General features: G+C 40.7%; 2 protein-coding genes across 3 annotated transcripts in view; both read right to left on the reverse strand.

Moving 5' to 3' along the window:
* LOC147312999 (CMP-N-acetylneuraminate-beta-galactosamide-alpha-2,3-sialyltransferase 1-like) overlaps positions 1 to 1,994 on the reverse strand; it is a 3,796-nt gene extending 1,802 nt beyond the window's left edge. Inside the window, exons 1-4 of the mRNA XM_086264944.1 lie at positions 1,827 to 1,994; positions 1,378 to 1,639; positions 1,090 to 1,286; positions 741 to 920 (exon numbers count right to left, since the gene is read on the reverse strand). Of these exons, the coding sequence (XP_086121070.1) occupies positions 741 to 920; positions 1,090 to 1,286; positions 1,378 to 1,632 (632 nt within the window). The 5' untranslated portion in view covers positions 1,633 to 1,639; positions 1,827 to 1,994. The remainder of the gene's footprint in view (positions 1 to 740; positions 921 to 1,089; positions 1,287 to 1,377; positions 1,640 to 1,826) is intronic.
* An 11,994-nt stretch (positions 1,995 to 13,988) lies between these two features.
* The window catches only part of msraa (methionine sulfoxide reductase Aa), a 57,347-nt gene continuing 51,424 nt past the window's right edge, over positions 13,989 to 19,911 (reverse strand). For both annotated transcript variants that reach the window (XM_086264946.1, XM_086264945.1), the window contains exon 6: positions 13,989 to 14,758. In XM_086264946.1, coding sequence (XP_086121072.1) covers positions 14,588 to 14,758 — 171 coding nt within the window. In that variant the 3' untranslated portion in view covers positions 13,989 to 14,587. The remainder of the gene's footprint in view (positions 14,759 to 19,911) is intronic.

The raw sequence follows: 19,911 nt of genomic DNA on the forward strand, positions 1-19,911 counted from the left end.
AGTAGCAGGTGTGGTAATTTTAGCAGCTGGGAGAGAAGAAGGTAGTGTATGCTGACTGTAACATCTAAACCTAAGAGTGTTATTTTTTCTTTTAATGGGGTGGCATTGGTGGGACCAAGAAGAAAGCTGGGCAAGCTCAAATGAAATCAGAATATTTTATCTGAAACAAAATAAAGTACAAAATGATTGTATGATTTTCATGTGCCCAAATTAGTGGCTGCACAACTGCCTAAAAATGGTTTACATAAAATAACTTTTCAACAAGCATTAAGAGTCTTTATTTAATTTTTTAATTTTTACTTTATATTAAGTCACAATCCTAAGAACAGTACAAAAGCATACGTAAATGAACTACAGTAAGATGAGTTGTTATGAGGACACTTCATCTGTCTGCATGTTGCATAAAAATGTAGTCATAGTATGATTTCAGGATAATCAGTTTGTAGAGAGCTTAAAGGTGCCGTCATTTGAAGTCTGTCTTCGTGGAATACATTACAGAAAGACTTTGAGCTCTCTCGCTTAACTGATTTTGCTTGTAGATTTAAAAGACGTCCCAGTGCTGATTTTCATCACTGGGAACTTGATCTTAATGAGGCAGATTTTGCTATTTTATTTTTTCTATTTTATTATTTTCATTTAATTATGTTGTCTAAAACAGGTCTCTCTTGTAAATGAGACACTGAGTCTCGTTAAATAAATGTCAAATACATGTGCATGTAGCCCTGAAAAAGAGAACTCACCTTCCAGTAAATCCTGTTGTAGAGGCATTAATGAGCCACTCAAAGTCCTGTATCTTAAAGGGAAACAGTACAAAATGGGTGTTGTCATCCAAATCCACAGCACTCTCTGGATACATGACATGATGAGTTGTCTTGTTTCCAACGTCTTTTTCAAAGCCTCTGGTAATACCAGTGTTCATTCTAAAAAGCACAAAGGGATATATTTCACATCAGTTTGGCTCTTTTGTGTAGGAGGGGATATTTCACTGCATTTCACTGCATATCATACTGTGTATGACTGTGTACGTGACAAATAAAATTTGAATTTGAATTTAATGGTAAAGAAAAATTGCTTTAGCTTAGAAAGTACCTTATGACAACTTCATGTAAATCTATCAGCGGTCCATAATGCGATCTCCTTAAATTACCAGAATTACCCACCACAGCACAAGTCCTGCAGTGGTCATATTTGGGTTGTTTAACATCTGGATTCTTTGGGAAGATCTGAAACAAGTTGGCCACTGTTGTTTCATAAACTCTGAAGCTACGGCTTTCAGCCTGCAAATCCTGTCAGACATTTCAAATAAACTTTGTTGTTACACCAAATGAGCTGAGGGGGGGGGTGTAAAAATGTCATCCTTTCCTGGTGACTACTTACCTTCCACCAGTTGAATTCATTCTGTGAGAGGTTTAAGTTTGCAGTCAAAAATGGTTGAACACTTCTATTCGATCGATCCAGAAGCAACTGCTTATCCTCTGATAAACATTTTATGCAAGCACACAGCTTTTGGTCCACAGCATAATGAGTCAATTGGTAGCCCGTTTTGACATACACACCAATACCAGTGAAAAACAGCAGGAAAACCAGCACCTTTGATTTTGAAATCATTCTAGATGTTTGACTGGGAAACATTAACAATCTGCAGACAGAGTGTATAACAAGTTATAGTTTAGAAAGTCATCATATATAAAGCAACATTACAACACACTTAGCCATGTCTCATTTCTATTCACTTATAAGATAATAAAAAAAAATAACATCAGCGAAGATTAAGCTGTTTTTACCGCATCATCTGGTAAAATATGATACTTTTATAAATGACTTACCCGATCTACGAGGAAATCGCTTTCTGGTTCAGTTTCATATAATACACGTACAAACGATGCGTAGACTCTATCGGTGAGAGCTTTTTCACCGTTTCACTCACAGGTAACAAGCGTGACATACTCGTTTGCTACCAGGGAACGTGATACCGTCATCTCTGACAAAGGTGTGGAGAGGTGTGGTTTGCGCGGAGTTCCTCACGTACCCATGTTCGCGTTTGGAAACCACCCATTTCGAAATCAGTCACACCAGGACAAAGCTTGTTTATTGCATCATAGACTACAGATTACACAATTTAAGAAAACACATTTTCTCTGTGGATCCTTTGGTTTCCATACCATCGTTAAAGTGTGAGTAACCCTCGGATGACGGGAGGGCTGTTAGTTCCGCTCTCTGTCACTTATTAATGTGGACATACCCCGATTATGATCTTCCCTGATTATGAATCTTTTCCTTATAAATGTGACTTACACAGTAAGCCACCAAGTTTCTGTATAGATAGAAGTAGCATGTTTGTTAAGGGAGGACAATAATCTAGCAATATTTAAATAGCTTTACAGAGCTCAGGTGATGATATTACGTCTCATAAAGACATGATCCAAATTATTTTCTGGCGTTCATCAATTTTATTCCCAATTAGCAGTATAATTCAGTAGTGAGCAGTACTAGCAGTCGTGAGCATAGCTGGACTGGCCACGGGGCATACTGGGCATTTGCCTGGTGGGCAGATGGGGATTTTTCGTTTCGTTTTGCTTTGTTTTTTGCAACGGTATAAACAATGACAGGTGGTGGCCAGATTGGCCAGATGTTGGCAGATGTGTAAAAAGAACTCAGTTGTTTTCTATGGCGGAGCTTCCACAGTTTCAGTAACATTAGCAAGTGGTGGAGGCCAGCAGGTGGATCAGGGATAAGGGAGGCAGGAGGAGGAGAGACATGAGGCGCGGCCGGTCCGAGGGGCAGGTGAGAAGTTGGTCTGAGTGGGTCAGATATAAACCAAGTTTAGTTGTAGTTTATTTTCACATTTTTATTTCCTCCCAGTTAAAATAACTTGTACTGCGTACCAGCTAGCATGACGGATTTTTTATACTGCTAGACGGGTGCTATGATATTACTGATAGTGAACTTTATTTTATTCACAAATAGTTATTAGAGTTGCCAACCGTTCTGTAAAAACGGAATCATCATGTATTGAGAGAAAATATTAATATTACTTCTCTCATTCTCTCCCCCTCCCTCTCCTGTTGATACTTCAATCATGAAACTGATAAATGATCAGCTGATCGGCTTTTCTCTCTTGTTTGTTTATTGCCCACTTTGCCCAGAAAGAGGAAACCAGCGGATAAACAACAGCAGCACATTTAAGCTTGATAAGCTGTTGTTAGAATGTATTTAATATTAATTTCTAGTATCAACTGATGTTTGCTGGAGCCAAAGCCTTAAAAGCTGCTGGTCATGATATTGTTTGGATATCTGGAGACAGGGAAACATGAAGATGAATCCAGGAGATGTCCTTACTGAATCATCAGAGCTGAACAGGTGACGGAGAAACAGGTTTACCTTTTAGGTGACACGAATGAGTTGAAGGGAAGTTATGAACTGTTTCTGAGAGACAAATAACACAAAGATCCTTTTCTAAGTAGCTGGCAGCTGGTAACTGTGCAGGCGCGGGTCAGACAAAGTTTTGCCAGGGGGGCCAGGTAGGGCATTAATAGGGAAAGGGGGGCAGAAAATATATTTTTCTTTCTTATTCTCATTTAAACTGTTTGGCTTTTAATAAATCATTATCTGAATCTTACAACCAAAGTCATGTTATGTCACTTTTTAAAGGTTGCCATGTTAGAAAAAATATTTTGCCCTGCCATGCTGTTTATTGATGTGGTAAATGAATAGTTTGAATTCATTGAAAATATCACTAAATCTGTCATTTATTATTTTTAATATTCAGTAATGGTCATGTCTCACCTTTAGTCTTCTCTGTCAAGGTTTCCACCATGTGTTGTAGATAGTTTAGGAGGTTAACTCGACCAAGCAGTCTTTTGGTTTCTGCTAAGTACGATTTAGAATACCAGAATATGGAGGATGGTGTAGGTTTATTAGACTTGTGCATATATACCAACAAGACAGTGTACATCATTGTCACAACAACGTTTGTTTTCATTCAAAGGCTTTATGGTTTTTCCTATAATGCCTGGTGGGCCGATCTCTAGTCAAAATGCCCGGGTCAATTTTTTGTCCCAGTCCAGCCCTGGCAGTGAGTAATTATCATTACTATAATTAATAGCCAAATTAACTGGATTTGAGTTTCCTGGGCAAAATTCTTCTTTTAGGCTCTTCATCTGATGCTTATGAAATAATAATAAAATACAAGTTAATTTAGCAATATCTAACACATCTATCTATGTGGACACAGATGTCACCTTAATGTATTTTAGACCATTTCAAATAGCTTCAGTAAAAATTAATGTTTCATACAGTGATTGCCTCTTTCTCTCAGTATGGCAAACAAAAAAGGTGTCATCGGTCATCTGCCAGGCCGCTTGTTGGGCATCTCCGCCACCGTGGACGCCCTCCTGAACGCCCTCCTGAACGCCGCCACTACCTTCCACGTGGCCGGCCTCCGGACTTGTTTCCACACCGCTGTTGCCGTCTGCACGGTCGGCCCCCAGAGCTGTTTCCACGCCGCTGTTGCCGTCCGCACGGTCGGCCCCCAGAGCTGTTTCCACGCCGCTGTTGCCGTCTGCATGGTCGGCCCCCAGAACTGTTTCCACACCACTGCCTACTGCGTGGCCGGCCTCCGGACCTGCCCCACTGCCGCTGCCTTTCACACGGTCGGCCCCCGGAACTGAACTGTTTTGGCCTCCGGGTCGGCCCCCTGACGTTGTCCGTCTGGGCCTTTTCGGACTGTGAGTCTGCCTGTCAAGTTCAGTGTCCTGTCTGGTTCTCTGTCTGTTAATTTCCTGTTTTATTCTGAAGGTTCATGTCTGATGTGAGTTCAGTTTACATTTCCCCTGTCCCGTCAGCTCTGATTTCTCCCAGCTGTGTTGCCCTCCTGTCTCTTATCCCCTGATTACTGGTGTGTGTGTGTATTTAAGCCCTGTGTGTTCTCCTGCCTGTTGCCGGTTCGTCTGTATTACTCCATGTAAGTCCGCGCTTTTCTGCATTCATCTGTGTCTCTCTGCGTTTTTGTATCCTCCGTCAGTCTGCGTCTCTCTGCCTTTCACCCCGTGTCCTGTGGATTTCTAGTTGCTCTTTAGTTTTCCCAGTTTAGGTTTCCGTTAGTTTGTCTCATTATTCGTTTTCTGTTCCTGCCACTGACACCTTGTAAATAAACTCCACTAATCTTTTCATACACTGCTTGCTCTTGGGTCCTTTTTCCAACTCCACACGGCTCGCCTCGGCAGCCGTGACAAAAGGTCAGAATTATAACTAAATAAATAAAATTTATAATACGGGTCAGTGCTACTTTTTTCTCTTGTTTTGGACTGGGCTCAGACTATCTGAACACTACAATGACTCACTATCTCATTCCAAGATCCAAATTTGTATGGCAAGGTGGCTGGTGCTTTGTGGTTCCCATGCTGAGTTAATTGTAGAACTTTGTATCACTGTGTCTGTCAGGGTCCCTGTGCCTACCCGGTCGGCTCGGTATGGCTACATATGTTTTGTATTCTTTGATTTTTTTTTGCTGCTCTCTCCCTTCCCCTCTTTCCCTCCTCCGTCTGCCTGGGCGGAGCTCACCTGTGGGCTCCTGCCCTTGGCCCACGCACCTGTGGCTCATCACGAGTGATCCAGCTCCTTTATAAGATGGCAGCCCTGTGTTTCTCGTCGCTGGACCGTTGCCGACCCTCGTCAGTGTAACCCCAGCTCAATTACTTCTGAAGTGTTTTCACAGCGATTTACCTTACTATCCCTTCGTGTCTCTGTGTACAGATTCCCTGGACCTACCCCTGTGTTACCCGAGTGAGTGGAGTGTGAAGAGGAGTGGACGGAGTGTGTGTGTGTGTGTGTGTGTGTGTGTGTGTGTGTGTGTGTGTGTGTGTGCGCGCGCGCGCGCGCGTGTGTGGATCACTTCTCAGTGAATCAGCATTTCGATTTAGGTATGTCTGTCATTTCTCACTCAATCAACGAGGGCACATGTGTTCAGGTGTGTGTTTCACGTCAAGCTGAATCAGTGTGTTTGTGTTCATCACTTTCCTGTTCTGGTGTTTTGGCTAAACCACGGCCTGAAGCGTGCCCTGGGGTCCTGCCCTCCTCCTCTTCAGTCTGTATGCGACCATTGCTGCTGCTGCTGTTCAAAGTTTAGTCCATCCTGGTTCTGGCGCCCATTGGGGCAGTCCTTTCTCCAGTGTCCATGGTCACTGCAGGTGAAACCTGCATCTTCTTCTGTGTTTTGTCTGTTCTGAGGTGCCTTTTGACCTCAGTTGCTCCTCCTGTCTCTGACACGCACTTATTTGCTGCCCGATCATCTGTGTTGGTCCATCACTACCCTGCACAGTGTTAATGCAGAGTTATCAAGGTCAGCATTATGTTGCTCGGCCTCACTTTTCATTCGGGCTTAATGGGCGTCTCGTCACAGCTCTGTCAGCTGAAGCTGTCTGGGAAATTTCCCCCGTGTAGTGAAACGGGCCTTAGGTTTAGCGTTCTCCGTCTCTGCTGCATGAGATCCTTTCCTGCAGCACTGTTGACATTTTCAGGTCGTTGTTGTGGGTCCAGCTGCTGCAGCATTTGGTCAGGGTCACGTGAAAGATGATAGAGGGGAGAGCAGGAATGCAGGTCAGCCTCGGCTTTCAGGGCCGGCAAAGCAGCCTGTAATCAAGCAAAAAGAGAAAAAAAAAACGAAAGAAAAAAAAACAGACAAACAGGAGAATGATGTTGTGTTGGCTGTGTCACAAAGAGAGGGGAGAGACACCGGGCCAGGCCCTGTGTCAGCCTTCTCTCCCCCCCCCCCCCCTTTTTTTTTTTTTTTTTTCTCCTCACGATATAGTCAACTCATAGCCCATCAAGTTGACAAGACAACACTGGTAGATATTTAAATTCTTAAGATCATGTTTAAACTCACAAAAGAGAATTTTCCTTCCTTCAGTAACTCACTAGTGTTGTTCAATCAGCAGAAAACATCTCACAATTTGACTCTTAACCACTAAATTTATTGTTTCCTCACTGGTTGGTCATACCACTCTTTCTTTGCTGAGTGTAAGCTGCTCTTCATTGCATGTGTGTGCATTTGTAGGCAGGTTAATTTTATGTGTGTTCAGTGGAGCTGCAGATCCAGCAAAGTCTCTCTCTGCCTTAGCTTTTTTTTTTTTTTTTTTTTCTCAAACAAGGAGTTTCCTTAAAAGCTGCCTTTTCTCTCACATTTCTCTGCGTGTGTGTGTTTTTGTTTCACCGTTTATTGCGATGCTCTGGACGCCTTCCCAACCTCCACAAGTCCATTGGCCCCAAATTTCAACCCAATTTTATGTGTTACAGCTTCTCTTAATTTCTCCTCTTCCCTCCTCACTGCTGTCGGTTCCACAGCTGCTGATTCTTGCTGATTGTGGTTCCCATTACTATCATTTAGCTTCGGCCGCTGTGCTTGTGGTGGGCGGTTGGTCCAGGGCCGTAGCCACCTGTATTAACACACTAAGAGATCTATTTAATATCATTTTCATCACAGGCAACACGCCCAGCTTTACAGCGCAAACTGCCTGCCAGTCTCACAACACATTCCTCTCTCTGCTTCTCAATAATTCTCCACTCTCACTTTATTTCTCCATTCTCTACGTCAGATTTAAAACTCAACATATTTCACACCACTACTCACCTCTTACTGCTTTGACTCCTCTTTTTTCTTTACACCACAGAGAACGTCACCCAATTAAGCCTGTCTATCTCTATGTGGCTCCAAATTACCTTCTTTTCGCTCTTTCTTATTTAAGTTTACACACTCGTCAGGGGACAGGCACAAAGCAATCAACAATTTCTACCACTGAAACGAGTAATTCAACCTTTTTTACCTAATATAGAACTCAACCTTTGATGTCAAAATATCCTCTTGTTCGATTCCAGAATAAATGTAAACCCGTGATTACACAGCGGTTTCAGTGTTATTCTGTAGCTAATGCGGGAGCCCTCAGTTCCCAAGTCGCCACCTCAGCTAACCAAACGCCGTTGGACCGGCCTGTGCGTCCACAGACAGGGGGGTTGCCACACCATGAACAAAATCAATTTCCACAGGCCGACTGTCACCATGTTCATATTTCACACACTGAAGCACACAGAGCGTGTCTCACACACAGAGTGCGGTCGGTTGTTAGGTTTGGGAGTGGAAGTTTTTTTCAAAGTGTGCAGCATAGTTGTTGTAGTTAGTGTGGGTTTGGGTGTAAGGTGTGTTTGGTTGGTGGTTTGGTGCGTGAGTGAGTTAAGTAGGAGAGCCGGCCGAAGGCCTGAACAGGTCCGGTAATGGTCTCCTGCAGACTTCTTCTCATAGACCAGGGTTGGCACAGTTGGAGGGCGGAAGCAGTGAGTGGAATAGTATGGATGGTAGTGAAGAGGAAGAGATTGGCGGTCAGGGTGAAGAGAATGAGTGGGAAAAAGTTGGAAAGGGGGGAAGAGGCGCAGAGCTAGTGAAAGGAAGAGGAAAAAGAGAAGTGAGGGTAGTATGGAAGGAACTGATAGTGAAGGTAATGAAGAGGGAACGAATCCAAGTATGAATGTAATTGTCAGGTTTGAGGAAGAGGGTGTGAAGAAAATAGATCCACTTAAGTTAACAAGAGAACTTAAGGCACAAGTTGGGGAAATCAAATATGCTAAGATACTCAGAGATAGAAATTTACTCTTTGGTTGTAACACAGAAGTGCAGATGGAAAAAGCACGGAAACTTGTGGGGGTGTGCAAAGTCAAAGTGAAGAATACTGTAAGAGTAGGGGAAAAGTGCAAAAGGGCAAAAGTCAGAAGTACAATAAGAAGAACAAAGAGAACATACTGGAGAGATTTCTGCAATACAATTAGTAGGAATACTCAAATAGGGGACGTATGGGGGATGATGAGGGGAAATGATAAGAATAATCAAGTAGCTGTAACTGATAGGGAAAAAGCTGATTTCTTGGCAAGTACTTTTGTTGATATACATAGTGGGAGAAATTTATCAGAGGAAAGTAAATGAGGAAGAGAGGGGACTAAAGGAAGAAATCTTGAAGCTTTAGGGAGGAAGGAGAGTACTGAAGATGTAATGAGTTGTCCCTTTTCTATTGGAGAACTGAAAAGAGCTCTGGGTAGTACCAGGAATAGTGCTCCTGCGAAGGATGAGGTATGTTATGTTATGTTGAAACATCTAAGTGACAAAGCGTTGAACATATGAACATAGTTGCAGGAAGTATCTATGTCACAGGAGGGTGATGAGGTGGTGGAATGGAATGTGGTTAATCAGTTAAGTCATGGTGAAGGGAAAGGGGCGGTTCTTCGTTTTTTGAGAAATACTGGTCTCCTCAAGAGGATCTGAGGATTCGGAAGTGAAGTAAGAATAAAAGCCAGGAGATGGCAGTAGTGCAACATCTTTGGATCTAAGCTGCTGTTAAACATGAAAGAAGAAGAAGCGGTTTAAGAAGATGTTCTTTATAAGAGTAAGAACAGAATGTTACAGTAGAGTCATACATGGAGCTATCAGCAGATGAGGTGGAGGAAAGCCCAACATTAAGGAACGAAGATGACAGCACAGACGAGGACACCAAAGCTTCCGAGGAGCATCAGAAGGGTCAAAAGGAAGGTAAGCTAATAGTCTCAAGTTGTGGGATCTGGTTTTCAACTGTCATACAGGACACCAGCCTGTGACCTTTCCTTCCATGGCCTCGGCAGATTGAGACAGCCTCTCCGTTTTAGTGATCTCCAGATCATTTGTGACTCTGGTGGACCTCCCAATCTTGAATAATCATTATCAACTTATTGTATACTATATATAGTATACAATAACATCAAATCTGAGATGACCTGAATCATGGCATCAGGACAGCAGGACTCTCACAGGTTACACAAATGGAGCTTGACATAGAGGTCTCAGACCGCAGCAAAGAACAAAAATTAATTTGGGGCTGGCCTAAATTTACTAGGCCACCTGTCAGAAAACATAATGTCCTGCAGACGTAGGAGGCAAAATTGGATCTTAACAAAAAGTGAGCCATTTTATTGCAGCTGAATAAAGATACAAAACAAAGGCAAAAGGACGTCAAGACAACTAACCAAACTGAGTGAAACTAAACACTGATACTGACACTGATACATGCTGATGGATTAACAATTACAGAAACATAAACAATGATTATGCTCATTTGAATATTGAAAATTTTGGGCATGTGGCATAAACTTTACACTGGCTGGTGTTAGTAAATTTGTAAAACACCATGCATGTTTCACATCAAAGATTATGTTAATGCACATTAAATGCCCTTGCTCTTAATCTCGGGCTCTCTTCCACACCTGTCTTCCTTCTCTCACCCCAACCGGTCGTGACAGATGGCCCTGCCCCTCCCTGAGCCTGTTTCTGCAGGAGGTTTCTTCCTGTTAAATGGCAGGTTTTTCCTCCCCACTGTCGCCAAAGTGCTTGCTCATAGGGGGTCATATGATTGTTGGTTTTTTTTCTGTATGTGTTATTGTAGGGTCTACCTTACAATATAAAGCGCCTCGAGGCGACTGTTGTTGTGATTTGGTGCTGTATAAATAAAATCTAATTGAACTGAATTTAATTGAATTGTGCTTATCATAGACCTGAAACAGTTTTTTTTTTTTTTATGGACTGCTTATTATAGACAATGGACTGCTTATGGATTATGGATTATGGACCGCTTACTCTTCCTTAACTTCATAAATTATTTGATTTAAAAGAAAGGACACGTGAGACATTGTTTTCTTAATTCTTCATTCAATACAATAAATCATCTATAATTGCATTTTTTCATTGTGTTTGCCATGTTGTACGCATATGGTAGGAGGAAGGAGCACTGTCCACAATAAAAATCACCATAACTCACCTAATTTATAACTAATTTTCAAATAATTTGTTTTGATATTTATCTCTGATGTCATATTCTGATTTACTGGCTTCTGATCTCATCCTATTAAAAAAAAAAAGTCTGGATAAATCTCCTGTGATCTTTTATATGAAGTTTCTGTCAAATTGGACCAAATATGGGGTTTGACCGCTGGGCTTGATTCATGTGCTACACTGAACACGCCACAGGATGACAGCGTAGTCCAACAATCTAACCAGGAACATATTCTGTGGCAGAGTGTGAGCAATGGCGATTATATAAATGAAAATGATGCGTGCCAGTTCATGTAGAATATGAGATAATAATATGCTCTTTTCCCCTGTGAGATTTGAGTCACTATCAAGTCACTCACTGGATATATATATATATATCTAATCTCCAATGTTGGTCAATAATAGTATGTCTAATATTAGTGAAAGTCTTACAGTTCACTTAGGGTCACATGGCTATCTCAGGTACCATGGGGCAGGGTAAACCCTGGATAGGTGTCTATCACAGCCTTTCACTACTACCATGGAATCAATTAACCTAAAATTAAGGAACAGGTGTAGGCACAGGGAGAAGATGCAAAGTGTTTTTAAAAACGTCCCACCCTGGATTCAAGACAGTACCTTCCTGCTGTGAGGCAACAGTGCTTACTACTGTATCAATGTAGCAACCCAGTTAAGAAAGCCAGCTAAAAAATTGCAGTAAGTGCACAGACCAGGAACAGAATGGGTTAAATGCTGTAGGTCTCCAGAAACGTCTGTGGCTATCATTTCTCACATCCTGAAGATCTGAATGTTACCAAATAATTTTAAGAAACATATTCCTCATAATTACAAGAAAGTGTGTCCAATTTTTAAAATAAAGGTTAATTGCTTCTTGAAAGAAAACATGATACTTTGAGTTTGTTCTTCATCAAAAAGAAACGAAGCTTTTCTTTAAAACAGTAATACGTTTAGCAGGTGATGCATTTTGTTTTTATTGGCTTTTTAAAGGTGAAGATATTAACCAATCAGATTAAAAAACAAGCTCTTTCAGTAGTTTTTAAACACCTCTGAGGATCTTTTTAAAAAAAATTTGATAAGAATTGAAGGCACACACATGAATACACGTTTTAGGTCTTACTGGACCTAATTAAACATGGTGCACATTTGAACAAAATCTCATATGATAAACTCCTCCATTCCAAAAATAGTGGTCAGATTTGGCTTTAAAAGCCGGTCGAGCTGTGGTCCTGAAGCACCATGGAGGTGATCCAACACAGCACAGATCCTCAGAGGTGGCGCTCTGCCATTTCCAAAGAGACTCATCTCTTCCATCTCTTTTGCTTTGTGATGGTGATGCCAAGTTTTGGAGTGCCTGGCACCAAAATGCATCCTCCTCCTCCTGCTGGTGTGTGTGTGTCTGTGTCCAAGCTTTACCATCAAAACACACACATTCACTGTACAAACACAAATGGTTGGAGATTAACAGTGATGACAGACAAGTCACGGTTTGCAACATCGCTTCAGGCAAAGATCAGAGTAAGGAGGTCATCCATAATCCCAAACCCGAAACACAGCAGTCACAAGCCAAACAAAAGAGCAAACCAAAGTGTTCCAATGCATTTAAAAGCATGATATCTGCTGTTTGTATCTTATAGGTTGCTGCACATTTAAGTGAGAATTTGTTTTTTTTGTTTGTTTTTTTTAATTAAACGAAGGTCAGGCACTCGTGGTGGAAAAAATCCTCCAATCTGTGTGAACCTGTAACATTAAACACTGTCTTTGTTTCTCTCTTTCTTTTTGCAGGATCCATCGAAGTGACCGGACAATACATCTGGTTTTGATAAGGTTCTAAAAGGATTTAATTGCAACCTCAGATAGCAACAAATATTGCAGCCGGACTTGTATAACAAAAATTTTGACAAAATGCAAAAGCATTGTAAAAAAGGCAAGTACTGTACACCCCATCATTCTTTAGCAGGAATTAAGTAATAATGTCCTGAATGACTTTATCAGTCCCTCACATCCTTGTGGACACATTTTGGTCTATGATTCTTTACAGTGCTTTAATGTGTTGATGCTTACAAGCATTAATTTATGCACAACACTCTAAGGTTCTGATATAGAATTTCAATCAGTTTGAGGTCTGGACTTTAAGTGGGTCATTGCAACACCTTGATTCTTTTCTTTTTCAGTCATTCTGTTATAAATCTGTCAGTGTTTTTGGAGTCACTGTCCTCTTCCATGGCCTACTTTCAACTTAGTTTTGGCTAGCAGACATATTTGACTCTAGAATACTTTGGTATACAGAGGACTTCATGTAGCACTGCAAGGTGCACAGATCCTGTGGCAGCAAAACAAGCCCAAATCACCAGACCTTCCTTCACCACTGCGCTTGTGACAGTTGGTGTGGGGTGTTTGTGTTGGTATGCTGTGTTTGGTGGCACTGCGCATTATGGCCAAACATCTCCAATTTGATTCCAAAGGACAAAGTCTTGTCGTTTGTTCAGATTCAGCTTTGGAAACCTAAACTGTGTTGCTGCATTTTTATTTTTTTGAGAGGGAAGAGACTTTCTGATAGCAGCTCTTCCAAACAAGCCGTACTAGTTCAGCGTCCTTAACTGAGTTTGCTGAGATGTAGCTCTTGGGTTTCTCTGACCTCAACTCCTGACAAGAATGGCAACTATCTTGAAAGTTTTACACGTACAGTATGAATAATCTTTCTCACTGCAGAATGGTCAACTAAATTGTTTGAAAATGACCTTATACTGTAACCCTTCTCAGACTGATGGTTAGCAACAGTTGCTTCTCTAAGGTCACTGATGTCCATCCTCTGTGGCATTGTGTTAACACACAACTGAATCCTCCAGACCAGCAAACTGTCAAAGCTTTGGCTTTTATAGAGGTGCTCACAATTAGCAGCAAATACTTACCCTGTTAGCTTCTATGGAGGCACGCTCCTGTATTCTTGGGTTAATTTCTGTTAAATAAAAGATGACACTCTGTAATATGTTTGTGTTGTTCAGACCTGTTAAGTTTCTTTCAGCTGTGGAATGGTGAGATTTCTTTACCTGTAAAGAATGACTCATATCTAGAAAAAAAAAAAAAAAAAAAAAGCATGTGTAGTATACACACGGGGCAGTGTAAAAGTCATAAAACACAAAAGACGCAGCAAGTTCTCAAGCTGTTTTATTCCTTTTAGTCTTTAGACAGCAGCCCACTCTCAAATATGTTTTTAAAGGAACTTAAGCAACAAACGTATAATTTTCCCAAAGCAGTTGCAAATTATAAGAGCTGATTAAACAAACTACTACAGTGAAAAAGCACTCCACACACTAACAATTCTTAATGCTGTGCAGGATTTCACTGCTCTCTGACAAGATTTCATTTTAAACACCACCTTTTCAGGATGCATGAAATTACTCAGCATTTCATCATTGATTATGTGTCGCAGAACTTTTTTTGGACTACACCTTTTTCAAAAGATTTTTTCAAAAGACTGTGAAGAGTCTTTACTGGCTTTCAAAGTTTATGTTGTGTCAGAGGGTGACATCTGGCAGGTACTGATCCTTAAAAAAAAATCATCAGATAAATGTGGACTATAATCCGATGTAAAAAAAAAAAAAAAAGTCCATAAAATATGTCAAATGGTAGGAATTTAACCATCTGAAACACAAAACTTTTTGCATTAGTGAATATTCTCTTTCAAATCGATCCATTGCGGCATCCTTGCAGACAGATCAGAGATATTTCTCGGCTGTTTTTGGCTGTCTAGGCCTTCGTCTTGATTCCCATCGGACACGCGACACCTGTGCCTCCCAGTCCACAGTATCCATCGGGGTTTTTGCTCAGGTACTGTTGATGGTAGTCCTCAGCATAGTAGAACTGCTTGGCCTCAGCAATTTCTGTGGTGATGGAACCGTGACCTGCCTGTGTTAGTACCTAAAAGACAGAGGGGAAAAAAGAAAAGAAAAAAATCACAAATTACTGGACAGGTCATTATGAAATGAAAAACATGAATATATGAGCAGTCCAAGGCTAATCCACATCCTGCCCAAACTGATGGATCCAAATCAGTTTGTGATCGTTTCTTGAAAACAGCAAAGTGATCTCTGCCGGTTTTCTTTCTTTTTTTAAAAAAAAAGACAAAACAGACAAAACAGAACCACTTGTACAACTGAGTGGTTTCCAAATCTTCCACCTTGAGGCAGCTTTTATCTGACCCAAACACTTACTTTAATTCATTACTTTTTGGTTAATTTATTTTAAATAGTATATCTATAAATCATGTTCTTACTGACACTCCTTCAAACAGACTGGGGATGTTAACTCGGCCTTCAAACTTGGTGCACCCTTTGTTGGGTGGCGTTAAACGACACTAACGTGGTACTAGGGGAGCTAAAGAGGAACTTAGAAACCAAAAGTCCTTTCTGAAAGAAACTTTGCCTGCTTCAAAAGAGCAGTGAAAACAAACAACAGGCAGAGAGACGAGGTGACGGAGAACATCCTGCAAAGGAAAAAAAAAGTTTGTAATGCTCAAGAGTGCCTTTATCTGACCATGCAAACAAAAAAGCATATCTTTCTAGCTGCTCAAGAGATTCTTTTCTGCAGATATGAAAACTTGTGTACTCAGAGACTTTGGTTTGCCCTTTTGTGTAACATGGAAACAAAAAAGTTGAAATTCACTGAAATAATCTCATATTAGCAGTGCAAATCATATACAGTACATTACCCCAGAGACACAATTCAGTTCAGCAAAAACAGATATGGTGACAATCACACACTGACTCTAATAAATTCGACTGGATTTATAAAATAAGTTAGAGTCATCAGGTTCCTCAAACTCAGGAGGGATAGATGCTGAGACTGAGTTTCCCACCATTCATCAATAAAAATATTCTTGTTAGTCTGCACCGAACCAATTTAACTGCAAGAATGATTTGACTTTGAGCAGAACTCATCTTATCAAGGTTGTTTTCTGCAGGTACTTATTAGCATCTTGTCTCTCTCGAATGTGTTTATTCAGCTCCAGGTGGGGCGGTACCTACAAAACAGACAATGCGCTCACACGCATTCAGTGTGTAATCATTTGGTGATGACACCCTCTCCTCCTTGTGATAAAAATTACTCAACCAGATGGCGTGTGGGTTAAATAAAAGACAGAGAAACGGTAGGCATGAAGACGATGAAACTTTTGCTTCTGATGGAGGGATGTGTGTGTGTGTTTTTAGCATGTGCACAGACATCATGAGACTTTTTATTGGATCGCACCCTACGGTAGATGTTGGGAGACATAAATTTGGCAGAACATTTACAGGTTTAGCCTTTTATCTGCAGAGCTGCTGTTATTCTTCCTGACATGAAAGCTGCTAAAAGGAATACAAACCCAGAGCCCCTGTAGCCACTGCACTAGGTTTATGCTAATTAACCTAAATAATCATAAAACAGAGCAATTTTTCATGGTTCAACTCGGGATCTTCACGAAGGCTGGATTTGGTTTATTTATGTCAAACTCCCTCCATGTTTATTTGGTTAAAATTTTATTTGAAAGCCACACAATGAGGTTAATTATTTAAGCACTCAGTGCTTCAGAACATTCTGAATGGAAACATACTATAATCCACAGTTTGATTATATGCTCCATATCCTGTGATTTTATGGCTTATGTGGCTTTTTCTACTTGATAATGTTATAAACACAGTGAAATAAAAACACAAATCTTTTAAAAAATCTGTATTTTCTGACATTTGTAATTAATGATATTCAATGAAAAAATGCGACAGTAAAATGTTTTACTCTTGATAGTTTTATTGCTAATATAACATCTAGTCCTTTTACTGAATATTAGATTTCTTATTTAAGTACCATGAGCTTCACAGACATATTGATACTTATTGGAAAATAAAGCACTTTGATTCAACATCATGTAACTACACGCTTCATCAGTGTTTAGCTTGGCGATTGCATCCATCGTCCTTCCCTGCTTTTATTCCCCCATGCAGTGTTTTTGTCATTAGCCAAAGACCCAAAGGCCTCAAATAGGTGACCTGGACCTGAAGCACAGCAGGGTCCTTCTGCTCTGGTCTGAATGCAGTTTCATTGATACTGGGCCTTGACAAGCAACAGCCAGAGTGTAATGGTACAAGATTGGTTTAAATGATTGGGTTACAGTTCCTGAAAGCCATCAATTTATTCTGATTCAGGTTAGTTTGGGCCTTTAAAACCAGGAATTAGAAAAAAAAACTCATCCCAAAGAAATTCCCAATGACATTTGTGTTTGATAAATTGAAGTCTAGCCTTTAACATTTTGTCATGCGTCTCTTTTTATGTGCTTAGATGAGGAGGGTAGGTTTTCATTAGCCTTGACCCTTTACTGCCAAGTGTATTACATTTGCATACATTTTTAACCTCTTAGCTGTAAAAGGCTGGTGGGGTATTGTTGTCACCCGGCTGGTGGGTGGGCAGGAAGTGTGGACACCCAAATTTGTGAATGCAATAACTCAAGAATGAGGTGAAGGGATGTCACCTGGAATTTTCAAATTCATGTGTCCATCTAGTAGGTTGCTGACGGGTAGCCCTCAGGAATTTATACTGTTAGTACCATACAAACAAGCAATACTGCAGATAGTAATTAATGGCTATCTCCAAGGCCGTCTTACAGGGTTCTTCGGGATGATTTCCAAAGCAGCTGCCAGTTTTATATCACTTGGTAGGAGTCATGTTCCATGTTTTTGAATATGGTTCAGTAAAAAGGTTGTCCATCAACTTGATTTTCATTTTCGGGAAGAAAAAGCAAAACAGGGATAAACTGGCACTCGTGTAGCTCTTTTCTAGGCCACATCAACAGCGAGTTTAGAATCCCAATATACCCAACAAGCATGTCTTTGGGAGGAATCACCACACAGGCACAGGCAGAGCATGCAAATTCCACACTGAACTTTCCAAATAAGGGTTTAAACTCAGAATCTTCTTGCTGGAAGGCAACAGTACTACTCAGTAACCCACCATCACACCCAAATGAAAACCAGATCCAGGTGGTAAGCAGACATTGTGTTGGTATAGCAAAACAAAAGCATCTACTATTTAATGTACTACGTGGTGGTATATGTGCATTAAAATACTTCTCCTTTCAAGTTTCTCCCTGCAGGATACATTCACGGTGCATTCAATTCCATGAATGCTGGAAAAACCAGCATGCTCACAGACTCTACAGCTTGAGATCTCTCATCACGACCACATGACCTTCAGGTTTGTTTGTGCAAGCGGTCAGAAAGGGATTGGCTTAAAAATAGCAGCTGCAAAGGCATCTGCCTGGACACAAGATTACTTTGAATGTGAAATCAGCCAAATTCAAATCAGGTAAGGTTTATGATTTTATGGACATAGTGTCATGACTTTTTTTTTTATCACATATCTTATATGAGAGAAAATAAAGAAAAACACAATAGTTCATTTAATAGGTCCTTAAGGACTATTCTTTCTAGCAGCTTCTGTCTGAATGGATATATTGGTGCGCTGACATCTACCAGTCGATTACTTTGATGATATGGCAAATAGGTATAATGTGAAGCCCCTGTTTGGACTGCACTTCCAGTTTGAACACAAAGAACTCTTTGGGGAAATACTAAAAAGTTCTCACTTTATTTTTAGTACAAAAACAATCAAACTAAAGCTGCAATTTCACACATTGGTGCCTCTAATACTTAGTGAGAGGTAATTGTTTGCAAACCATTTTAACTTCATTGACGTCAGCACTCGGCAGTTGTTGAAGAAAATGTCAGCAAACATACCCAGAGGGTTTAAGCAGCTTTTATAGCAAAAAACAAAACAAAAACAAAGACACAAAAGATGTGACGCCGGCAAGTTCTGCTCTTAATGCAGTTTGCTCACTGCTGTTTGATTCATTGCTTCCTGTGAAGATTCCCCACCATGACTGCACTGACACCACAATTTAATTTGAGTAAGAAGGGTGGAGGTATAGCACAGCAGCAGTTAGTCAGAACGGGATTCTCTTTTCTGCTGCAGCCATTCGTGATTCAGGCTGGTGAGCTGGATTCACAAGTACAGTAGGCAGGTTTATTTTTAGAAGCTTGTAATTATCTTTTGAGTGTTTATAGTTATGTCATATCAAACATAACATAAGATATATAGGGGTGGGATTCACCACACGATATCGACAGATTGTCTCTGACTGTTTGCTGTCTGATGCTCTCCAGTTTATTTTCTTGCTGTGACTTTCTTCTCTTCTACAGCAAGCTAGTTCAGTTTTCTTCACATTACTGTCACTCATGTGATAAGAGTCACCACAAGGAGTCATGACACAGTCGCTCTGGTCAGTTAAACTGGTGAGATACAAACTAAAAATATCAGTATTTGCTGTCAGTGAAACCAGAGTTTTATGGATGGATTCTACATCAGTATATGCCCCAAAATACGCTTTCATTGACTCCTTTGAAAATCATTTATTTCCCAAGTAATTTGTGACAAAATAACTAGCTGCCTCTCTATCCTATCATTCATACGAACTCAAACTCCACCATCTTGAACTGCAATAAGCACTGGTAGTCCTTGTTCTGCCCTGCATGAACCAGATCTCCACCTGCTCCCGGTTCTTCCAGTTTGGAGCAGACCTCTAAAGCAGAACAAGGAACTACCATTGCCAGATGAAGTCCCAGATGGTGGAGTTGGAGTACATCTGACTGCAGGACGAGAACCTCTCTGGGAGAGCAGCTGAATAAAACTGAGCAATCTGCCCAGTGAACCAGCCAGCAGAGAAAAAAACAGAAAGGAAGTGTTATCAGCATCAGAACTTTCAAAATAAGACTACTAAATGAATCGTGAATGGCGTTATTCTTTCACACAGAAGGGGAAAAAAGACTAAAAGAATAATATTAAGTAAGCTATCAAGTATACTTGGTGGGGAAAGACAGGCTCAAGTAAAACCATATTTTGTCACACCTGTACTTACATATATGGATGCATCAAGCTGCAGATTCGGGAAAGTCTGGTTCTTTTACAGTAACCCCAAATATCCTGATTTTAAATCTCAGCCACGTTCAGAAATAAAGGAATTACCTTGAATCAGCAAGTGGAGA

The sequence above is a fragment of the Aulonocara sp. 'chitande type north' Nkhata Bay genome, linkage group LG15 (genome assembly GCF_057382095.1).
Source record: "Aulonocara sp. 'chitande type north' Nkhata Bay isolate Kocher_YH1m ecotype deep benthic linkage group LG15, A_spYH_male_GT1.1, whole genome shotgun sequence".
NCBI classification, from domain to species: Eukaryota; Metazoa; Chordata; class Actinopteri; order Cichliformes; family Cichlidae; genus Aulonocara; species Aulonocara sp. 'chitande type north' Nkhata Bay.